The sequence below is a fragment of the Lissotriton vulgaris genome, chromosome 5 (genome assembly GCF_964263255.1).
Source record: "Lissotriton vulgaris chromosome 5, aLisVul1.2, whole genome shotgun sequence".
NCBI classification, from domain to species: domain Eukaryota; kingdom Metazoa; phylum Chordata; class Amphibia; order Caudata; family Salamandridae; genus Lissotriton; species Lissotriton vulgaris.
Window position 1 is genome coordinate 31,165,249 of NC_141693.1, and position 23,636 is coordinate 31,188,884.

At 46.3% G+C, this 23,636-nt stretch overlaps 1 protein-coding gene across 1 annotated transcript in view; it reads left to right on the top strand.

Moving 5' to 3' along the window:
- Positions 1-1,074: 1,074 nt before the first annotated feature.
- Positions 1,075-23,636, top strand: part of LOC147710045 (decapping and exoribonuclease protein-like) — a 205,584-nt gene continuing 183,022 nt past the window's right edge. The window contains exon 1 of the mRNA XM_086919932.1: positions 1,075-1,439. Coding sequence (XP_086776058.1) covers positions 1,075-1,439 — 365 coding nt within the window. The remainder of the gene's footprint in view (positions 1,440-23,636) is intronic.

Here is a 23,636-nt window from a genome sequence, read left to right on the forward strand (position 1 = left end):
GGTGCTTGGAGATCCTTCAGTACCTCTTCTGTAGATGTGACCTCCACTTGGATGTTCTTTGTGGTGTCTGGAGATCCTTCAGTATTATTTCTGTTGATGTGACCTCCCCAGGGATGTTGCTTGTGGTGTCTGGATATCCTTCAGTATTATTTCTGTTGATGTGACCTCCCCAGGGATGTTGCTTGTGGTGTCTGGGGATCCTTCAGTACATCTTCTGTAGATGTGACCTCCACTTGGATGTTCTTTGTGTTGCTTGGAGATCCTTCAGTACCTCTTCTGTAGCTGTGACCTCCACTTGAATGTTCTTTGTGGTGTCTGGAGATCCTTCAGTATTATTTCTGTTGATGTGACCTCCACTTGGATGTTCTTTGTGGTGCTTGGAGATCCTTCAGTACCTCTTCTGTAGATAATACCTCCCCTTGGATGTTCCTTGTGGTGTCTGGGGATCCTTCAGTACCTCTTCTGTAGATGTGACCTCCCCTTGGATGTTCCTTGTGGTGTCTGGAGATCCTTCAGCCCCTCATCTGTAGATGTGACCTCCCTTGGATGTTCCTTGTGGTGTCTGGGGATCTTTCAGTACCTCTTCTGGAGATGTGGCCTCTCCTTTGATGGGCTTTGTGGTGTCTGGAGGTCCTTTAGCACCTCTACCTTAGACGTGACCTTTGATTTGATATTCTGGGAGGGTTCTGGCGTTTGTGTACATCCATAGTCAATCCCACAATCAACCAAACTCTCTTAATATCTGTCTACTGGGAGGTTGTTGAAATAATTGTACGAATAAACAATTGGTAAGTCTCTGGTGTATCAAAGGTAAAACAAAATAAATTACATGCAACATTACAATTAAACTGCACAAAAGAAGAAATAAACATGGACAAAAGATGCTATAATTATATTTTGGAATTTTAAAGTGCAATAAAGTGAAAAACACTCAAAGATAATATTAATGCAGATTTTTCTGGGTCATTGGTTAGTATAATGTTAACAGCAATGTTTAGAGTTCATTCATTTTGTACTATGTCATGTGTAAATAATGTTCATTTGTATTATTCCATAGGGTTTTAAATTGAAGCCATGTTTGCTTCAGATGCCCAGTGGAGGCCCTCACACAGCGGGATGCAGTCGACCCTCTCGACGGCGCAGCAGCGCTACAATACCCCGTTCAACTTTGGCAGCTACAATCCGGAGGAGATTGGCTGTCTGTCCCGCACTGCCAGTGGCACCTTCCCTAACGACAGTCGGAACAAACATTATCTGCGCTCTGATGCTCAGGAGATGAGTGATGTCCACTTTGACCTCCTCGAGGGGTACCCAGACAGGTACATCCCGCCCGCCACCAAGAGGCGTGACCGGTCTCTGAACCACGTCTTGACCTGGTTGCTAGAGTGTGAGTTACAGCATCAGGACACACCTGGCGAGGGGACGCAGCCCACCACGAGGTAAGGCAGGCATGCACAGTACTTTAAATGGGCAGGCACTGTCCAGGAGCGAGTACCTGCACTTCTTTCGTTTCAAAGGGAGAGTGCCTGCACTTCTCAGCACTGCTGTAATACATTTTATGTGGGAGTGTAGGCACTTGTCAGCACTGCTGCAATATATTCAATGATGGGGTACCTGCACTTCTTGGCAATGCTGCAATAAATGTAATTTAAGTGTACCTGCACTTCCCAGTACTGCTGCAATACATTTTATGTGTAGGCACTTCTCAGCGCTGTTGCAATATATTTAACGATGAAGTACCTGCACTTCTTGGCACTGCTGACACTGCTGCATTACATTTAATTAAAGAGTACCTACACTTTTCAGCACAGCTATAATACATTTAATGGGAGAGTACCTGAACTTCTCAGCATTGCTATAATACATTTAATGGGCAAGTCTGTGCACTTCTCGGCACTGCTGCCCCACATTTAATGATAGAGTACCTGCACTTCTTAGTACTGTTACAATACATTTAATGGTAGAGTACCTGCACTTCTCTGCACTGCTGCAATACAATTAATGGGAGAATACCAGCACTTCTCAGCAATGCTGCACATTTAATAGGTGAATACCAGCACTTCTCAGCACTGCTGCAATTCATTTAATGGGAAAGCACCTGCACTGCTGCAATACATTTAATGGGAGAAGAGCAGGACTTCTTAACAATGCTGCAATACATTTAATAGGAGACTACCTGAGCTTCCCAGCATTGCTACAATACATTTAATGGGTGAGCACCTGCACTTTTCAGCACTGCTACAATACATTTAATGGATTTGTTGTGAGAGTACCAGCACTTCTCAGCACTGCTGCAATTCATTTAATGGGAGAAGAGCAGGACTTCTTAGCAATGCTGCAATACATTTTATAGGAGACTACCTGAACTTCCCAGCATTGCTGCAATATATTCAATGGGAGAGTACCTGCACTTCTCAGCACTGCTGCAATACTTTTATTGGGTGAGCACCTGCACTTCTCAGCACTGCTGCAATACATTTATTGGGTGAGCACCTGCACTTCTCAGCACTGCTGCAATACTTTTATTGGGTGAGCACCTGCACTTCTCAGCACTGCTGCAATACATTTATTGGGAGAGCACCTGCACTTCTCAGCACTGCTGCAATACATTTATTGGGAGAGCACCTGCACTTCTCAGCACTGCTGCAATACATTTATTGGGAGAGCACCTGCACTTCTCAGCACTGCTAGAATACATTTACTGGGTGAGTACTGGCACTTCTCAGCACTGCTGCAATACTTTTATTGGGTGAGCACCTGCACTTCTCAGCACTGCTGCAATACTTTTATTGGGTGAGCACCTGCACTTCTCAGCACTGCTGCAATACTTTTATTGGGTGAGCACCTGCACTTCTCAGCACTGCTGCAATACATTTATTGGGAGAGCACCTGCACTTCTCAGCACTGCTAGAATACATTTACTGGGTGAGTACTGGTACTTCTCGAAAGCAAACAGGTACTCTAAAAAAAGTACCAGCACTCCTTTCATTTCAAATGGAGAGTAGCTGCAATTCTCACCACTGAAACTACTGGCTCAAATTAAGCACTGAGTGAATGTGTTTCAGTTGTTCAGGCTCTCATTAGAGTCCACATGTATGTACCTTTTTTAAGGTCACAAACAGCCCAATTCGCAGAATTCCAAACCCTATTTTGCAATTCAGGTCGGCGAGTCGCTATTAGGAAGGGATGTGTTTAGGGCGTCTCTTCCTGATACGGAATCGCAGCACTATGTAAGAATGTTCGCATTTTACCACCTACTTCAAGTACCCATTCTCCAATGAGCCCCCGTTTCCTTCAGGAATGGTGGCGAAAATGTTTTTTCAGAGCAGGCAGTTGGGACCTCTGCCTGCTCTGAAAAAATGAAAAGAAAACTTAATTTTTCTTAAACGCAACCTGTTTTCCTTTAAGGAAAACGAGCAGCATTTTAAAAAAAATTATTGCTTTATTTAGAAGCAATGATCGACATGTGGTCTCCTGACCCTAGCAGGCCACCATGCCCGTGATTTTAGTGATTCCCAATAGGCCACAAATAGCGACCTACCTCATTATTATTCATTATTATTAGGTAGGTTGATTTAGGACCAACTAGGAATCACTATATGAAACTCATGAAGTTTCATACATTAGGAACAGCGATTACCTTAGTGTGATTCGCAGAAAATCGCAAGTAGGTAATCGCTATTTCCAAAATTGATACACGTGGCCCTAGATGTAATTTTTTTCTCCCGTCGATAATGCTCTCATTGTGTATCTCTTTGCTCAGCATCTACCACATGTTATGTTATGTTATGTTAAATTTTTATTTATACAGCGCACATACGCCCGTAGGCTTCATGGCGCTACTAAGTTTTTGAAAATACAGCGTAACACTTGGGTAGATTGGACAAAAGTATGTTCACCTCAATTTATATTAAAAATAAGCCTGTCTAAAAAGCCAGGTTTTAAAGGCCTGTCTGAAGGAGAGAAAATCGTTACTCTGTCTTAATGACATTGGTAAGGAATTCCATAAGGAGGCGGAAAGAAAGTGAAAACTACTGCCGCCTAATCGTTTTTTCTTATATGGAGGGACCATTAGCAGTTCTTGATGGGTCGAACGAAGGTTTTGTGAAGGAATATATCTGCCAACCAAATTCCTTATTAATTTGGGTCCTTTACCTTGCAAAGCCTTAAAAATAATACAGCCGGCTTTAAATGCAACTCTCTGGGCCACTGGCAGCCAGTGAAGCTTTTCCAGTCCTGGTCTGATGGATTGCCATTTCGGTTGTTTACAGATAAGCCTGGCTGCCTGATTCTGAACATATTGTAATCTCTTCAACTGGCCTGCTGGAGGACCAAGATACAGGCTATTTGAAAAATCAAGCCGAGCTAGTACTAGCGTAATAGTTACCTAAATCAGAGAAGAATAAGTCAAGAGATGGGAGATTTTCTTTATTTTTCTTAGTTGAAAGAACCTAGATGAGACTACCATCCCTATATGGCTTTTTAGCGAGAGATCCTCACTGAGGGTCACCCCTAAGCTCTTAACTGTGAGGGATTTAGTGGGTGGAGTGCCCATATCCGATGGCCAGAAGTGGGGACCCCAACTAATTTCGCTTTTCCCGGGCAAGATGAGTTCTGTCTTGCCCGGGTTAAGTTTGAGGTGATTCAGGTTCATCCATCTCTGGATATGGGATATAGTTTCCTGAAATTCCACCACAGCATCAGGGGAGTTCAGTGAGAATACAAGTTGCAAGTCGTCTGCATAGTTAAAAATTGTAACTTTATGATTTTTCAAAGAGTACAACAAAGGGCGTACATATAAGTTAAAAAGCAATGGGGACAGGGATGATCCCTGGGGGACACCACAGTTAGAAGCAGTTTTTGGTGCTGTAAATGTCCCCAATCTAACAGACTGAGTACGTTCAGAGATAAAAGACTTCAGCCAGCTCAAAGCAGGGCCCCTGAAGCCGGCCTGCTCCACACAGTTGACAAGAATGGAATAGTCAACCGTGTCGAACGCAGCCGACAAATCTAGGAGCACCAGTGCCTGATGAGCGTCTTTATCTGCGTTAGATCTCAGGGTATTCTGGACCGCCAGTATCACTGTCTCGGTCGAATGGCATGGGCGAAAGCCTGGCTGATTCGGTTCTAAATATTCAGTTAATTCAATAAAATTCGAGAGAGAGTTAGAGACATGGGCTTCCAGAGTTTTTGATAAATAGGGTAGGAGGGAGATCGGCCTATAATTTGTAAGGTCATGTGGATCAATGCCTGTTTTTTTATTAAAGGGATTAAGAGGGCATGCTTAAATCTGCTAGGAACCTTACCCTGCGCAAGTGATTTATTTAATAGAGGGAGGATACTTTGAGGGAGGGCAAGTCCTATTTCTTTAAAAATGTGGGGAGGGCAAATATCATCAGGCGATCCGGATTTGACTCGTACAAGAAGTTCTGAAAAAGTTTTAGGCTCAATGGGAGAGAAAGTGTCCAAGGTGCGGGAATTACAGAGTATATCTATTAGTGGAGTTGAAGTGGGGGAACTGATTATGTTCCGTTTAAGGGTGATGATTTTTTCGCTAAAGAAATCATTCAAAGAGTCGCATAATTTTTGGGTAGGGATTATAGGGGGGGCTGTCCTGTCATCATTGCAAAGATCATTTACTATATCAAATATCTCCTTTGATTTATTCGAGGAGTTCATGATCTTTGCAGAAAAGTAGTCAGTCTTGTGTTGTAGAAGAGTTTTTTGATATGTTTTCCTAGCAGAGCGGTAAATCTCTCTGTCCTGTGGTAGATAGTTTGCTCTCCATTTCCTTTCTTTTTGTCTGATCTTAAGTTTTAATTTCTTCAGTTCTGGAGTGAACCATTTATGGGCATCCTTCCCTCGCGATCTGGGAAAGCTTACCTGGGAGCATGGAGGTTAGCAGCTTGGCACAGCCATTGTGAGAGTGCATTTTCACTGGATTCTATATCCTCATGTTGAGGGGGAAGGGTAGGAGCCAGGGTATTTAGAAATGCGGGTAGGTCCAGGGACTTCCACTTCCGAATTTCTCTGCCCGCTTGTGGCCCAGGTTTAGTGGCCCCATTGATGGTAAGTGAAAAATTTATGAAAAAATGGTCTGACCAGCTGCAAGGATGTATAGAAGGCGGGGGTAAAGGCAGGTTATATGACCAAATTTGGTCCAGACTATGGCCTTTCTGATGAGTAGGAGAGTGGATGTGTTGTTTCAAGTTTATATCCAATAGTAAGTCCTTAAGTTCTGCCGCTTGGGGGTCCAATGTTACATTGTCAAACCAGTAATTCAAATCCCCAAGCAAAAGAACCTTGGAATAGTTGACCACACATGAAGCTAATTGTTCTGCTAAGAGAGAAGGGAAAGTGGCCATATACTGCGGAGGGCGGTATAGTAGGACCAATATTAGCGCCCCACTATCAGTATCTAACTTAAAAAAAATATTCTCTGTTTCTGGAAGAGACAAAGGTGAAAGTTCTCTGAATTGATGGACTCTATGGATGATAGCAGCTACTCCCCCCCCCCCCTGTTTTCCCTGGTGGGCGGTTGGCTGAGAGAATGTAGTAATCAGAGGGAAGAGATGCAAGTATATCTGGCAATGAGTCAGGAGTAGCCCAAGTTTCTGTCAGAAAAAGCATGTCTGGTTTTTCATCGGTCAATAAAAGAAAAATGTCTACCTGATGTTTAATCATCGACCTAGTATTGAGATAGATGCAGCGAAGCTGTAATGTCAGTTTAGTAGTTGTACCGTGATCTATACTTAATGGGTTCCTAAGCGGGAAATCCACAGCAGCGGTGGCTTTCGAGATACCGAGCTGAAAGGTACGTTTCAATGTGTGTGGAGGTAGTGGTGGGCACAGTTTTCCGGTGGGTCTGAGTGCAAATAAATCCGAGGTGGAGTAAGTAAGATTTTGGCCAGGCCACATGTGGCCGGTGGTATTAGATACATACTATTTTAAGAAATGTTAATCTAGCTGACATACTACTAGCTTGATCTGCTGGAGACAAATTCTTGAGAGCAGTAGTAAAGCCACCTCCGAATGCTTCACCGAGAGGCCTTTGGGCCAACAATGTCCCATTTGTATTCTTGGAGAACACCACCTTCAGAAAATACCGGGCATCTATAGCATGGCGCTGCACACGAGGCTGGCTAGTCCATATAATAAAAACTGCCTAATGACTTTCCGAAGCCCTGATAACATCCAGAATAGTCAGAGGAACTCAACAACTATGGTCCAGGTGAGTTTTTCAAAAAGAGACTAGAAATCAGCAGAGATTTATGAGAACATTTTTTTTTATTTTTTTTTATTTTTTTTAAAACTCTTTTTATTCACAACAAATGAAGAGTGGAGGTCAGCACAATCAGGAATTACATTAGTCACAACCGTACCATAAAGAATGCAGTTTGCCATAGCATTTTCTTTTTTTTAAATTATTTTTATTGGGAAATTTCCCTGGTGCATTATTAAAGACAAGTACATTTCAGTAAATCAACGGTCTGGAACAAATTCGATAGAAAAATGGTAAAAAATACAAATGCATAAATACAGGTACCAGGTAATCTGAATAAAAGAGACATGCAGCTGAAAATAAGAGGGGCCTTAAAAAGGCATAATAATAATCCATAATTTAAATACAGATTAATAATTCATATGAAATCATCCAGTTCAACATCTCGCCTCCCTCCAGTTTGAAACTGGGGCCCAGATGCGTCTACCCAAGTCCCGAGTTTTTTTACCCTTCTGTTCATACAGACATGTTTCTATATTATGGATGCCCAAAAACCTGGAAAGCCACATTTGAAAAGAGGGGGCTATAGGGTCCTTCCAGCCTGCCGAGATTAGGATTCGAAGTACAGCTACAGAAATAAAAACCAGAGCTTCTTCCTCTTTTCCCAGATTCAGACTATAGTCTATACCTACTATCATCAGGGTAGGGGACAGATTGATTTTGTGACCTAGCAGCCCCTCCCAGAACTTTCCTATCTCACCCTTAATTAAAGCTAAAGATCCACAATGACAGAACATATGTAACAGGTCTGCTTGTCCCATATTACATCTAGGGCACCTATCATCCTCCCTGATCCCCCAAGCAAATAATTTAGAAGGTGTGTGATACAGATTGAAAATTGTTTTATAATGCTGGGCTCTCAGATTTGATGACCAAAAGATTTCCTTATTCAACCTGAGGGCACGATCCAAATCTACATCTGGGTTACCAAATTTCGTTGCCAAAGCACATTCCTTTTCCTCCATATCGTCCCCCAATCCACTCTGGAGCAGATAATAGACTACTTTTATCTTCCTACAGCCTTTAGTTAGCAGATCCAACACAGGAGACTCCACCGGTGGTCACAGCCTAGGCCTTAATGCCTTCAGGGAGCAAGCTAATTGGCCATACAAAAACCAGTGGCTAGAGGGGATACCAAACTTGCTCTGTAAGATGTCAAACCCCAGTATCCCATCACCGTCCAAAATATCTCCCAGGGTCTTTATACCCAATCCCTCCCATGCCTCAATATTCCTATCTTGTCTCAGCTGGGGGAAGAGGCTGGACCTAGCTATGTAAACGTATGCATTTACCTTAGGGATATTAAAACATTTTAGGATAGCCCTCCACACTCCCCAAACCCCTTACAGGATCTTAAAACGAGCCTTCCTATAGTATCTGTGCTCCACTTTGTACAACAATAGCCCAAAGGCCTTCCTCCCCAATAACACCTCAAAAATAGAAGGCGGGCTCTGAGGATCTGGGTTTCCCGCAACCAAGGTTCCCTCGAGCTGGAAGAGGATAGACATCTGGGAGAGTAAACATGTCCAATGATATAACCTCAGGTTCGGGAGAGCCAGCCCTCCTCTTTCCCTAGGAAGGGACATAAAGTTGGTAGACTGCCTCATCTTCCCATACTGCCATATGAATCTTATGAAAACAGATTCCAAGCTCTTAAATAATTTCTCTTCGATTAGCAGGGGAATAGCTCGGAGCAAGTACAGTACTTTGGGAAACATTGTCATCTTTAGCACGTTCACCCTCCCTATTAGTGAGAGGTGGAGCACATTAATTCTTTTCAGCTGCGCTTCAATAGATTTGATAAGAGGAAGATAGTTCTCAACAATAATTGTATCTACTGAAGCGTTGATGCTCACCCCTAGATAGGTTGCAGAATCCACGTACCTCGTGTCAGTTTTAACTATGTTCTTTGTACATATTATCTGAGTCTTTGACTCATTCAGCAAATACCCCGAGCTCTTGCCTCAACGTCTTTGCCATTTGGACCAAAGCTGGCATCGCTTGCTGGGGATTCGTAGTAATAACCGCCAGGTCATCAGCGTAAGCCAGAATTTTACTTACATGGCCATTACACTCAACTGGGCTGATGCCAGGGCACTCCAATATCTTCTTGATATGTGGATCTATATACAATGAGGAGAGGATTGGGGAGTAACGGCACCCTTGCCGTGTGCCTTTCTTTATTGTTATCTTATAAGACCGATCCCCCATAACCATCACTCGCGCCACGGGGTCCTTATACATGGCTTTAAGGGCCTCAATAGTTTTCTCCCCAAAGCCCCTCCCTGCCAAGATTCCCCAGACGAACTCCAAGACCACACCGTCAAAGGCCTTCTCTGCGTCAAGCAGGATCATCGCCATCCCCCCCCCCCTGGCAGCCTGGGCATCAAATAACGCTATTGCCCTCCTCGTGTGGTAAGTTGTTCCACGACCTGGCACAAACCCATGCTGCCACGGGGAAACGAGACCGGCAATGATCCTGCCCAACCTTTTAGCCCAGATCTTTGAATACAATTTGGTGTCTGAGTTAATTAACGATATAGGGCGCTACGACCCCAGTTTCACCCTGGGTTTCCCCTTCTTATGGAAAACTATTATATTCGTTCCTCTCCATGAATCTGGGACCACTCCTGAACAAATTACCCCATTAAATAGATCTGCTAACAGGGTGGTGATCTCAGATTCAATACATTTATCCCGTCCGGCCCCACTGCCTTGCCCGAGGCCAACTCACGTAATGCAGCTATAACCTCAGTCTCAGTGATATCCTTATCTAACTCTTCTCTCGCTAAATCGTCCAATCGAGGACCCGTATCACTACACTCTTCCTCCTGATACCCCTCCCGGTCTTCCTGATCATACAGCGTTTGGTAGAAGTTCCTGAAGACCTGTAATATCTCACCAGCTTCAGTGAATTCTTTCCCATCTTCCTCAATGCTAGAAACTATGTTCCTAGATTTTTCCTGCCTAAGTTGTAGGGCTAAAACCCTGCCTGCTTCCTCGCCCGTTTCATACCGCATAGACCGAGTTGTTTGGTATTCACCAATCACCTTTTGCGTCACTAGCTTCTGCAACTCAGCTTTCACTGACATCATTTCCTTTTGGCTCTCCCCACTATCACCACCTTGAGATATATCCTTGACATGCTGTTCCTCGACGATCTGTAGTTACCCCAACAATCTATCGAGCTCGGCTCTATCCTCTCTTCTCAGTCTAGCTGAGCAACTTATCAATTCGCCCCTAAGCACTACTTTAAATGTCTCCCATACTACATTTCGCGAGGAGCTATATCTGTTGGCTGCAAAAAATTCTCCTACCCATTTTGTCAGATGTTGTACAAATCTGTTATCGGCCAATAGCCTCCTCTCAAAGGTCCAGCTAGTCCCTCGTTTAACTATTCTATCCAACTTATAAGGTAATACCAGGGGATTATGGTCCGAGATTACTTTCGGGAGTTTACTAATTCCTACAATATTTATTTGTGTTGAAGAAATGAAAAAATAGTCAAATTTAGTGTATTTCTAGAAGGGGTTTGAGAAATAAGTATACCCTTGAGACTGCGGTTTCTGAACACCCCAGACATCCTTCAGCACAAGTGAGCTAATAAGGGCTGTCACTGCCCTAAACACTCTTGGTTTCCATCCTAGGTAAACTACATTCTTATCCCAATCTGCGGAGATATTTAGGTCTCCACAGAGTATTAGCGGAGTTGACCAGCTAAGTAGCTCTGTTTCTAGGAAGTCATAGATCTCAGGGTCATCCTTATTTGATCCATAAACCACACAGAGTGTGACGCCTATTTCCAGCTCCGCTATTACCCATCTCCCACACCTATCGGCCTTGACCCGTTTAGTTCCCCCCAGAGAAGACCTTATTAGTATTGCCGTTCCCCGAATCATTGAGGATTGCGTCGAGCATGCAGCCAGCTGAAACCCACTAATAGACATAAGATTCCTTTTGGCCCAAGGGAGATGCGTCTCTTGGAGACAGAGAACATCTACTCTATTACATTTTACAAAATGGGCCAGTCTTTGACGTTTCCGCCAATCATTAATTCCCCCTACATTAATTGAACAAGTTCTAATGCTCCCCATTCTGAGCTATAAGTCGGACCAACATTCTATACTGAACCATATACCCCTGGCCTATTGCTGAGACCATAACCTGTTCAACAAATAAACCTAGTAAGCCTGCAAACTTCGGTAAGCACCATTCTTTCCCATTTTTTTGTTTTCCTCCACTACCCCCCCCAAACTCCCCTTCCTCCCCTCAGACCCATCCTCCCCTCCTAGCACCCCCCCAGGACACCCACCACCCCCCTCTCTGTGAAGCGCTCAGACCTAGTCTGTGCACGTGATGAGCATGCAGTGTGCACGGTGAGGACTACAAATAGAACCAAATCCGAAAACTCGAAAAAAGAAATACCCTTAGCCCCATGGAAATACCAAAAATAACATATCACAGCAAATTCTGCCACCCCCTACTGATTGAACTCCAAAAGAACACTTCTGAATTCGAGGAGAAGACCAGCTCCCTGCACCAGTAGCCTTATTTACCCAAATAATCTAGGTACTCCTTTGCTTTAATTTCTGATGCAAAAAACAAAGTCCTCCCCTCATTCATTATCATTAACTGAGCCGGATTGATCAAAAAGGCTTGGATCTTTTTGTCCTGAAATGGCCTAATCATCTCCCTTAATCGCCATCTTCGTTCTACAGTCGTATGGCAGTAGTCCGGGCGGACGAAGAATGATACTCCGTCGCTAGTTCTCTTTGCATCCTGTCTCGCTTTTTCTGCAATTGACTGCCTCAGGATAAAGTTGCCAAAAATACCAGAACTGCTCTAGGTTTCTCTCCTTCCTTCATGTTCCTCCTGATCTTAAAAGGAGTGTGATGCACCCGCTGCAGCTCAGTGGCACAATTCCAACTGGAAAGTTCTGGGAAGGCTTGCTCGAATAGCTTGATGATATATGGTTTATATCCGAGCCCTCAATCCCTTCCGGGATTTCAAGAACCCTCAGATTGAACCGGCGCAGTCTATTTTCCATTTCTTCCATTTTCCATTGTAGATCTACCACCTGGGAGCACTGAGCATTAACCTTACTGGTAGCCGCGGCCACTTCAGCCTCCGTCGAAACCACCCTATCTTCCAGGTTAGAAACCCTGTCCCCAGTATTGGTACAGGCCTTAGAGAGCTTCCTGACCACTCCCTGCATCTTCCTCATTGCCGCCTGGGCCTTGCGGTTATCCTGTCGGGTTTCTTCCCTCTGTGCAATTATCTCTTGATGTATTGTCTCCAGAAGAGAACGATGGGGGGATTCCAGGCTGGGATTTCCTTGTAGAGGCGTTACAGAGGAGTGGTCCCAGCTCAGCTCCTGATGAAGATACCCTTGGCCCTGGCCCTTGGTGACTGCCGCCAACCTTAAAGCCGTCGCTGGGTGATCAAACTCTGGGTCACTCTCTGACTCAGCAAAGGAGCTCCTCTTATCATCCACCTCCGACCCACTTCCCCCGTCAGAGACTGAGAAAAAGCACTCGCTTGGATCTTTGTCTTTTTCAATGTTCACCCCGAGCAGACCATTCTCTACCCTCAGAGTGTCCACGACAGCTGTTGCCCCCACCTCTACCTGTTCTTCCACGATAGAACTGTTGACCCTCTGTGCCAGTGTATCACCAGGACCTGCCATTACCGCTGAGGGCGCCAAGGTGTTTTCTAACTGGGGGCTCGGCTCCATCAATGCATTAACTGTAAGCTGAGTAGGGACTGGAATATCCTTATCCAGCAGAGTGGTAGAAATTCTTTCGGTCAAAGGGGGTACCACAGGTGGGATGGAGCCAGCGACTTTCTTGGGGTTGAGAAGGACCCCCCCGACCAAGCTGCCATCATTGTGCTGCTCACCTTGTGCCTCCACCGTTGCCGGGATAGTCCCCTCTGACTCCTTAGCCTCCTTCTCTTTGCCCGCCTTTGCAAACAAAACGACTATTGTACAGCGGCGGCTTGTCGGGTCCTCGCAGCGACCTGCTGCTTCTTTTTTGGCTGTTCTGTAGGCATCTGGTCACCGCTCGGGACCTCGAACCCTTCCGCCTCGACTCCCTCTTTCAGAGCTTTTTTCTTCTGCGACGCCGCTTTTGCTCCTATATTCACCTTAGGAGCCATCTCTTCCCTTTTACAACACAGTAGCGGCTGAAGCCGTGTACCGCGATGTCTCCTGGCTCCCATAGGCTCCAACCTATGCTCTGCTCTGCTCCGCCGCCTGTAGACCTGACTCCGCCCTTCCGCACACCTGCGGGACTTTCGGCCGAACGAGAGAGCAGCCACCGCCTCCACGAGCGCCCGAACAAGCTGCACTGCAGATCTGCAGCAGGAAAGCGGGCTCAACATAACGGGACAGGCTCTTCTCCTTCTCACCGTCAGCCAGGGGGGGGGGGTTCTTGCCACTCACACCACCGAGGGGCTCATTTCCTTGCCCTCACCTGCAACGTTGCACTCTGCCACAACTACGTGGCCACCATCTTGCCCCGCGACAGAACTCCCGTTTGCCATAGCATTTTCAATACAAAGTATTACATAGCAAAAGAATCACAAGTTAGATTCACAGTGTAGCCAGACTGTCAATTGGTATAATTCGGGGGGGGGGGGAGGGGGGGGCTCACATATGGATCCTCAATAGTCATTCCAGTTAGACCGCACCACCACCCACTTCCGGGGACAGCCCCTTGCCACATATACTGTCTTTTCTTGCAGCATGCACCAGTCCATGTCTTTTTTCCAGGCGCTTAGTGTCGGAGGCGCTGATGCCCCCCACACCCTTGCCACATTTCGCTTTGTGATTGTCAGTCCCAACGTAACCCAAAGCCTCCCCTTCGGTGACAGGTCCTTAGGATCCCAGATATTTACAATACATCTCTTCGCCTCTTGCCACAACTCCACCCCCCCAGACCTCATGCATGCAATCAAGCACTCGTTTCCAATAGGGCTGAAGTACCGGGCACTCCCACAGTATATGAAAAATGGTTCCCACCTTCCTGCATTGCCTCTTACAGAGACCATCCACACTGCGGCCCATCCCCATCAACCTAGTGCCAGAAACAGAAACCAGGTGAAGAATTTTCAGTTGGATCAGTCGCAGTCTGGCTGATATGGCCTCCTTTCTGGGGGATGACAGCGCCTCCCTCCACTCCTCCTCGTCTATCTCGAGTCCATCCGCCTCCCACTTCCCTTTGAGAGACGCCAATGGATCTAGGGAGTGATGGATAAGCTTTTTATATGTGAGGTGACCATCTAGCAATCTATCCCCCGGGGGGGGAGGATTCTGGAGGCTGAGTTCCTGAGGGGATGTTAGTCTGGAGAGAGTGCCTAACCTGGAGGTAACGAAAGTATTCTGTCTTCGCAAGGTCGTATGTACGTTGGAGCGAGGCAAAAGGCACTACCCCGTCTGGACCCCATAGATCCCTGATGTATGAGATCCCTATTAGATCCCAGTTGCGGAACCCCTTGGTGCGGCCTAAGTTGCCTAATTTTTATGAGACCCATAGCGGGGTGGCCATTGTTATGGTGTTAGCCCACCCCAGTTTTCACTGCGCTATATGCCATAGTTGAACCGAATGTTTTGTGGGCCCAGTGAGCGAGTATTTGCCTGGCCGAGAGTATAGTGCTGCCTCAAAGTTACCACCTGGGAGAAGCCATCGATCCATGCCGTACCCCGGGTCGTTGCCGTCGCAATAAGTGCCCTGGGTTATGGCCGAAAGATGTGCAGCCCAGTAGTATTTTCGGATGTCTTGGAGTGCTATGCCCCCATCGTACCACCCTCTTGTGAGCTTCTCCAATGATATCCGGGGCATTCCAGTCCACAAAAGTTCTCTCTGTGCGGCTTCGATGGTCGCAAAGTATGACTGCGGGACTAAGTCCGGGCAGTTTTGCAGAGCATACAGGAATCGTGGCAGCACCATCATTTTGAAGAGCACTGCCCGGCCCAGCAGGGACAGCGGGAGCTTTTGCCAAGCTGCAGAGTCTCTTTGAGGCCTCTGCAAAGGCGGCAACAGATTTTTCTTATATCTGATGGCTTTTTCTTTGGAGACGAAGATTCCTAAATACTTGAACCCCTCTGTGGCTGTCGCAATCGGGCAGTTACGTGGGACAACCGGGGGAACTCCATGAAGAACATAAAGGAGGGACTTGCCCCAATTAATGCTGTACCTCGAGTTCCGTCCGAAGCTGGTGAAAATGCTGGTGAAACATTTTCTAACACATTGTAAGATACAGACACTGGACAAAAACCTGAAACGCTTCCCCCAAGAGAAGGTATATCCCCAAACCCAGTGGTGGCTGGTGAAGTTTGAGAGGAGTGAGGCTGGGCTGCAGTGCGGGGGGGGCAGTGTTGGGGTTCACTTTAAGGGGACACAGCATTTTCTGGGAGGCTAGTCGTCATTTTCTGTGCAAATCTTTTTTTTTTTAAAACAGTGGGAATAAAATGATGCATTTTACAGCAATTTTCTTTTTGTATAAAGAGAACACAAGCCAATAGCTTTCATAGGCTTATGTACACTCTCTCCTATACTGCTGTGGCTACAAATACACTCAGGCTGCCTGTTTCCACACATTCTGTAAGGAACAAAAAGTCTTTGATGGTAAAAAAAATCAAACAACACTTTTTGACAAACAAGCACCTTCAATAATATATTACCTCTCAAAAAGAATACATGCTTGTCATCATGAAGCTTCAAGAGACTCCATCCATTAAATTCTATACTGGCTCCAAAACATGGCACGTATACACATAAAACCCAACAATGGCAAACCGCTGGGGACATGATAAGGATAATGCAAGAAATAGAAAAAGCAGGTCGCTCATTCCCATTCCAATACAGCAGCCACTGTGTCTGTCAAAAGGGGATTTTGAGCTCATTATTGCCTGTGTGATTGATTCATGGGCTCAATGAATGCAGGGGTGGTTTATCCATTAGTGCTCTGGGGCTGCACCCCTTAAAATTCCTGCAGAAAATATGAAATTGATCGATTTATTTAGAGATAGGATTATATTGCTAAACAAATCGATGTATTATATCTGGGCTGTCTGTCTCAGGCTGTCTGCCCAGCCTTGCTCTGAAGCAAGAGACGGAATCCAGGCTGAACTGTGACGCACAATATAGGGATTACTATTCTAAAGCCCTTCAATGCCATTGTAGTCTATGGTAGTATCCACTGTAGGCCAGCGAGGCTTTCAGCCTAATGGTTTCGGGCGTTGGAGTCTCCGTCCCTGCGTGAGAGCAGCCATCGATCATTCATAGGTGTAGATCCCACCCTTTCCCATTCGACACACCTAGGAATGGGTGCAAGCATGTGTGTTTTGGTGCCTTGATCTTAGTAATGGTAAGTGTAAGAATGCTAATCTTTTTTTCTGTATATTGCACTGAGACCCCTCGTCACACTAACCTCGCCCACTGTGACGCCCCTGGCCCTGACTGCACATCGCTGGCACTTTAGAAGTGAAGCTGCTGTATTTGTTCCCTGTGGAACTGATCCAAATTACAGGCAGGGCAGGGTTGTTGATCCCATGTGAAGTTGATCCAAATATCTGAGTCAAGAGCAAAGATTGGGCTAATATCAATATTCCAGAGCTACAAGCCTTATTACTTAGAACTAAACTGAATCTCTTATCGGACACCAATTCAGCGGTTCACAGACTAACCACTTGGGTAAAACAGCGGTAGATATTGCAGCTCCTAAAAAGAGCTTCATATCCAAAAGGTTAAAGCCTTCTGAGCCGTGGAACTTAAAGCACAAAAACAAGCGTGCAGAAGGTCAGAAAGAAAGTGGAGAGTAAATTACGATCAAGATAGAAAAACTGAGTACACGCAACCATTGTCAGTGTACAAGAAACTGGTTTTACACGAAAAAAATTGAATATTTTACAACAAAAATCTTTGAGGCTAAGAACTCCTCCAAGGACCTTTTCTCTACTGTAAAAAAAGTAGCTAATCTACCAGTTAAAGCTCGTACGGGGAGTAGCTCTGAATTCTGATGAAAAGCAGCAAGACTCCCAAGACTTTCGATGCCGCTTGGTGCAAACCACCTCTAATTCACCCTAAGATTAGCGATCAAAATAACGAGGCAGGCGCTGGGAATTGGAAGGCGAAGAACAGGTTTATTTCTCCAGAGGAGAACATATCACATCAGACACCGGGGCTATCGTCAGGAGGTGCTCTATCTGCATCTCTGTGGCATGGCCTTTTATATGCTTTTTAGTCAGTTTATTACATGGTCAAACATTCCTGGCATCAGTTTATTGCATAGTCAAACATCCTTGGAATCCCCGCCTCAAGCTAGTTCCCACACAGACCCAGCAGCAATCTTCCCTCCACCCAGATCTAACAGATGATCGCTATCTCGCATCTGGGCATTCCGACAGGATCTAAAAGTACGTGGGATAAGTCAGATCTAAGGGTTTGTGTCTTTGATTAGATCAGGCCCCTTTGTTGGTGAAACAAGCCCTGCTGTGTGCGGGTAATAAACTATGTCCACAGGGGTTGGTTAGTGCCTGGGACCGGATTGAGTGGCCAGGTGCAGGGAAGTGACTCCGGGGCATTGTCATGCTGACAAGGTTTTTTTTACCCTAGTACATGTGTTCAGGCTTGGTCAGAGCGCGGGGGGATGATATCGAGGTCGGGGTGACTCACAGGTGACCAGCAGAGTATGACATGACCGCGATGTCTAAAATGGTTGCTGCTTACGCGCTCGTAAAGGCCCTCACTAAGCAAGATGGCGCCGGCAATGTTCATATTTGTCGTTTTATTTTCTATAGTCCTCCCTTTGAACATAGTCCCGCCAGCTTGCTAGTCTAGTTCAATTTCCATAATGTCCTGTATCTCTCTATCGCTTATTACTCTCATCTTCGTGAACTCAGTGTCCATAGTCTTAGGGTGCAAGTAGTTCAGGCAAATAGAACACAAAAGTGGTATACAATGTATCCGCAAACAACAACCACATATTATGAATATTGGAACCAAGAGGATCATCATTATTTTCCAGCCCCATTCTTTTTAAATGCCCCAAAACCAGCTTCCAAGTGTCCAAGTCTTTGACTCCTGATGGATTTCTGACGCCAGCCTGTGGATGTGTTCAATTGCCTTGAAAATAGAGGGTGAGTTGTCAGGGACGTAAGTACAGCAACTGGCTCCGATGATGCAGCATGCTCCTCCACGATCCGCTAGTACCACATCTAGAACAATGCGGTTCTGTAAAGCAACCAGGCGGACCGCCTGAAGCTCAGCTGTGTTATTGGTGAGGATGCCAGCAGTGACGTTCAAGGCTGTTTCAACTGCTTGAGTTAGGTGCCGGATGGCTCAGCTGTTTGCCATTGGACCCCATAGCGTGACGAGTCCTTTTGCCGTGTCAAGGAACTGTGATGTGGCGGAGTCTGCTTGTTCTGTGTCTTTGCAACGCCTTTCTCTGTGGTGATCTGCAGGTGCTGTGTAGGTTGGAGGCAGAACAAAAGCGATGTAGCACGTGCCCCCCCAGCCTTTTGGGATCCAGGTGTAGGCTTTGATACCACAGATAAAGTACATGTTGGGTGATGCAACAAATGAAGGGGGGTCGGCAGTGTTCAGAGTCTTCGTTATTTGGCAAGAGCTGTGACCCACGATCTTAGTCCCATGGCCTTCGATGCAGACAAGGCCTGAGACTTTCACCATAGATAGGGCCACTGTCAGAGTTGCAGCAGTTTGTTTCTTTAGATAGGAAAAGGTAGGTCTGGCAGGGTTGTTGTACACTTGCATTTCAAATCATTCTTTGGCTGGAATGTTCATTGGAAAAGTTGCGTTTGAAGTCAGAGGGCAGAAGGGAGCGGATGTTCTTCCCGTTTTGTTCAGCCAGAACTCATTGTAAAATTTGTTGATTGTCCCATCGGATGTGGCGTTGTCTTTGTAGCTCTCTTGCAGGAGCATTACCCAGGCGAGGCAAGAACCATGAACGGAAACGGGTGAAGGGATGAAAGGAATGGAATGTTTAGTGGCATGAGGTAGCAACCCACAGATCCAACAGTTTGTGGCATTTGCGGCAAGATTGTGTTGGTGCAATACTTGTATGAAAGAATTATTCCAGAATTATTTGCGTCGTTCTCGGAGGCGTGGTGACAGTGACACCCGATAGTGTTCTTTCTTGGTGGTGGGTTGCATGGTAGGTGACAATGTTCTGTATGCAGGAGCACTCTCTTCAATGATCCAGACAGTGACCATTAGCAAGAGACTGGCGAGAGATGCTGCTACAAGTGCTATTGTCTTTGTGCTGTGTAATTTGGCAGTTTTGGAGTCTTTTCGGCGGTTCTTCGGCCTTCTGGGTTCTTCCATCACCTTCAAGGAGCTCGTTGACTCGCAGGACCACATACTTTCGTCTAGCGTTTCTCCTGGTAGCATTTGTAGTGTTAGCTACCGATCTGAGACTTTTGACTCAGTTAGTGGCCTGCTTGTCGAAGCACCCTCCTTTCATTGACCTCAAGCTGTACCCTTTCTTGGATGGTTCTGTGGGGTCAGGAAACTCTGCCAATTCAAGTGTCTCTGTTTGTGGGTAGCAACTCAGGGCTGGTTGATCCGTCGTCAGGAGCTCTTCTTGGATGTCCACTTCCTCACAGGTTGTCAGTGTTGGGGAGATTGTCTTACAGTGATGTGCGTGCAGCCAATTTCGCTTTCCTTCCACTCGAAGAGCAGATCGGGTGGCGATCAAGACTTGCCAGGGGCCCGTCCACCTGGGTTCCAGACTCTTCGTCGTTGAAATTCTTTGTCAGCACGAAGTCTCCAGGCTTGATATCATGTCCTGGGCCCCTGGATACGTCTGGTATGGCTTGCTGCACCTGTTGCTGGATAAGTGTTAGTTCGTTCGGTAATTTGTACAAATAGTCGGACATTAGTATGTCAGGGACATCATTAATGGAGGTTGGCTTTGGTGCCGCCCAAATGTTCATAGGCCTGCCGAAGACTACTTCGTAAGGGATCAGTCGGTGTTTGGTTGGGGTGGAAAGCATTGACAGCAATGCCAGTGGGAGTGCGTCGGGCCATTCCAACCCAGTCGTGGCGACTATTTTTGCTAGCTTCAGTTTTAGCATGGCGTTGTGTCTTTCTACCAGGCCTGCTGACAGGGGGTGGAAAACGGCATGGAACTTTTGCTTTACCCCCAACCCTTTCAGTATGTTCTGTATTACTTCTGCTACGAAGTGGGGGCCATTGTCACTCCATAAAATTCTACAAAGGCCATATCGGGGGAAGAACTCTTTCAGTAATACCTTCGCAGTAGCTAAGGCGATGCTGTCACGGGTGGGGTAGGCCTCCAACCATTTGAGGACTTTGAAGGGGTGATCAGGAACTCCAAACCCTCCCCGTGGTACTACGGTCCCTTTCCCTAGGTTGTGTTGCAGGCATACTATGCATTGCTGTACTAGGCGTTTTGCTGATTCTGCTGTCTTGCTGTTATGCTATACTCTGGTAATCAGTTCGGTCATGGGGGCAGATCCAATGTGTGCGGGTAAATGTGCCACGGTCAATATGGGGATCAAATAGGCATTAGGTAACAGCCATTTGTTTCCGTCTTTTGTCCTCCAGCAGCCTTCCTCGTCTCTCAGTCCCACCCGAGCCCATTCAGTCAGTTCGTCCTGTGTGCCTGTCGTTTGTATGTCCCTTACAGTCGTTCTAGCATCAGTCCATTGTTCTGCTTGTAACCTGGTCACGTACATTTGTGTAGTGGTTCTGTCCTGGGCTGTGGTTCGGGCAGTAATGTTGGCTAATGCGTTTCCCTGTCCAATGAGGTCGGTCACTTTCTTATGTGCCTGGCATTTAATCACTGCTAGCTGCTTGGGGAGGAGGACTGCTTCTGTCAATGCGGAGACTTGATCTCCATGTAGGATGGGTGTGCCGTGTGAAGTCAGGAACCCTCTTTCTCTCTACAGGAGCCCAAAATGGTGAACCACCCCGAAGGCGTACTGGCTGTCGGTGTATATGTTTACTGTCATACCAGCTGCTAGAATACATGCTCTTGTGAGGGCAATGAGCTCTGCTGCTTGGACGGATCGTTGGGCAATGCGGGCTGTCTCTAGGATGGTTCGGGCTGTGGTGACGGCATATGCAGGTGAGGTGGTGCCATCGGGAAGTTTGATGCACGAGCCATCTACCAATAGTTCCCCATCTGGCTCTGGAAAGGCAGTGTCTCTGAGATCCACTCTACTCTTTGTTTGTTCGTCAGTGAGGGTCACACAATCATGCAGTGGAGTCACACCAGGGTCCTTCCTTTTCAGGTAGGGGTAACAATGTGGCTGGATTGAGAGTGGTGCATCGCTTCAGGGTGATGTGTGGTGCTAGCAGGGTCAACTCATAACCAGTCAGTCGTGCGCTAGTCAAGTGTTGGTTTTGGTCTGGTTTAGTAGCGTGTCGACTGCATGGGGGACTAACACAGTGATTGGATTGGAGAGCACTATTCCTTCACTTTGGCGTATGGATACTGCTGCAGCTGCCACAGCGCGCAAGCACGCTGGCAACGCTCTAGCTACTGGGTCGAGGGTGGCAGAGAAATATGCACAAGGGCAATGTTTGTGACCAGTTGATGGCGCTAAGACGGACAATGCACATCCCTCCCTTTCATGTGTGTAGAGGAAGAATGGTTTGGAGTAGTCCAGGGTTCCTAGAACAGGTGCTGAACAAAGGGCATCTCGCAATTCTTTGAATGCTGACTGGCATTCGGTTGTCCAGGGGAAAGGTGAGGGAGTGTCTTTGGCTAGGAGGGAGAGAAGGGGTTTGACAATGAGGCTAAAGTTCGGTAACCACTGTCGGAAGAAGGAGGTGAGGCCTATCAGAGAGCGGACTTGATTCTGATTCTTGGGAACGGAAGTGTCTAGAATTGCCTGGATCCTGTTGGGTGTGAGTTTCCTCCCTTCTTTCGATAAGAGGTGACCTAAATATGTTACCTGTGGTTTGCAGAACTGCAATTTATTTCAAGAAACTTTGTGGCCATATTCTACAAGGAAGCGTAGGAGTTGGAGGGTGGCTGTGACGGCTAGTGGAGTGGTGTCTGCTGCTAGGAGGATATCGTCTACATACTGTATCAACACCACCCCGTCTGGTAATTGAACGGTATCTAACTATCTTTTGAGCGCCTGGCTATAGATGCTCGGGCTCTCGGTGTACCCCTGGGGTGCTCGACAAAATCTATATGAGCGGGATCTTAGAGAGAATCCGAAAAGATAGCGACTGTCTGGGTGAATGGGTATGGAAAAGAAGGCATTTTTGAGATCAATAACGGTGAAAGTGGTAGCAGTTGACGGAATTAGGGTCAGGTGGTGGTGATGTCAGAAAATACTGGGTACTGTGGTACTACTATTTTGTTTATCTCCCGCAGGTCGATGATGAAGCGGTAGGCTTTCCCATCTCCCTCTCCCTGTCTCTTTATGATCGGTAAAATAAAACTATTACAAACATTGCTCACTACCTCTTCTATCACTCCTGCCTCTACTAGTGACTGTATGATTTCGATCAAGGCTTTATCGCCCTCTGGCGATATCTTATACTGAGTTATTTTCGGTAAGGTTGCGTCTTGTCGTATTGTCACCTATACTGGGTCAATCATCATTCATCCGACGTCTGAATCAGCCCTAGCCCACAGATGTGAGGGTAAAGTGTCTAGTAGGGATATGTCTGTCTCAGAAATGGGATACATGTATTGGGATGGATTATCTCTCGTGTGTTGGTGATTGTCATATAGGATGACTCGTACTCCGTCTAGCGAACATCTGATAGTCGCACGGAAATGCTTCAGTAGATCGAGACCCATAATGGCGTCTGGAGTGTTGGAGGAAAGAAGGAACGTCGTGTCGATAACATTGTTTTCAAGTTTGAAGGGGAATGGTCTAGACAAAGGGTTGGTGGAGGGCGTACCGTCAAATCCTATTGAGGTTATATGTGAGCCAGACAAGGGTGCCCTTGGAATCAGTTGTTTGGATAGCGCACTACGTGTTGCTCCTGTGTCTACCAAAAATGGCGACTCTGTGCCCAGGACCTTTGCGGTAACATAAGGGCCTTGCTGATCAACATAGAGCTCGACTGGATCCCTCCCTTGCCCCTGGCTGTCCTATGCAAAGTCATACATGTTGTCGTAATCTGTCTGTTGACACTGGATCTGCCTAGGGCGGTAAAATGTGTTCACTATTCCTAGCCTTCCTTCGCTAGCTTCACTTGCGTACACTCTCCCACGTCCTCTTCCTCTCTGTTCATTTGTTATTTCCCTTATCCCTCTGCCCCCACTAGCTCCTGATAAGGCTGGGCATTGGGATTTCCAGTGTCCGTATTCTTTGCAAAATGCGCATTGATCCTGTCCTAAG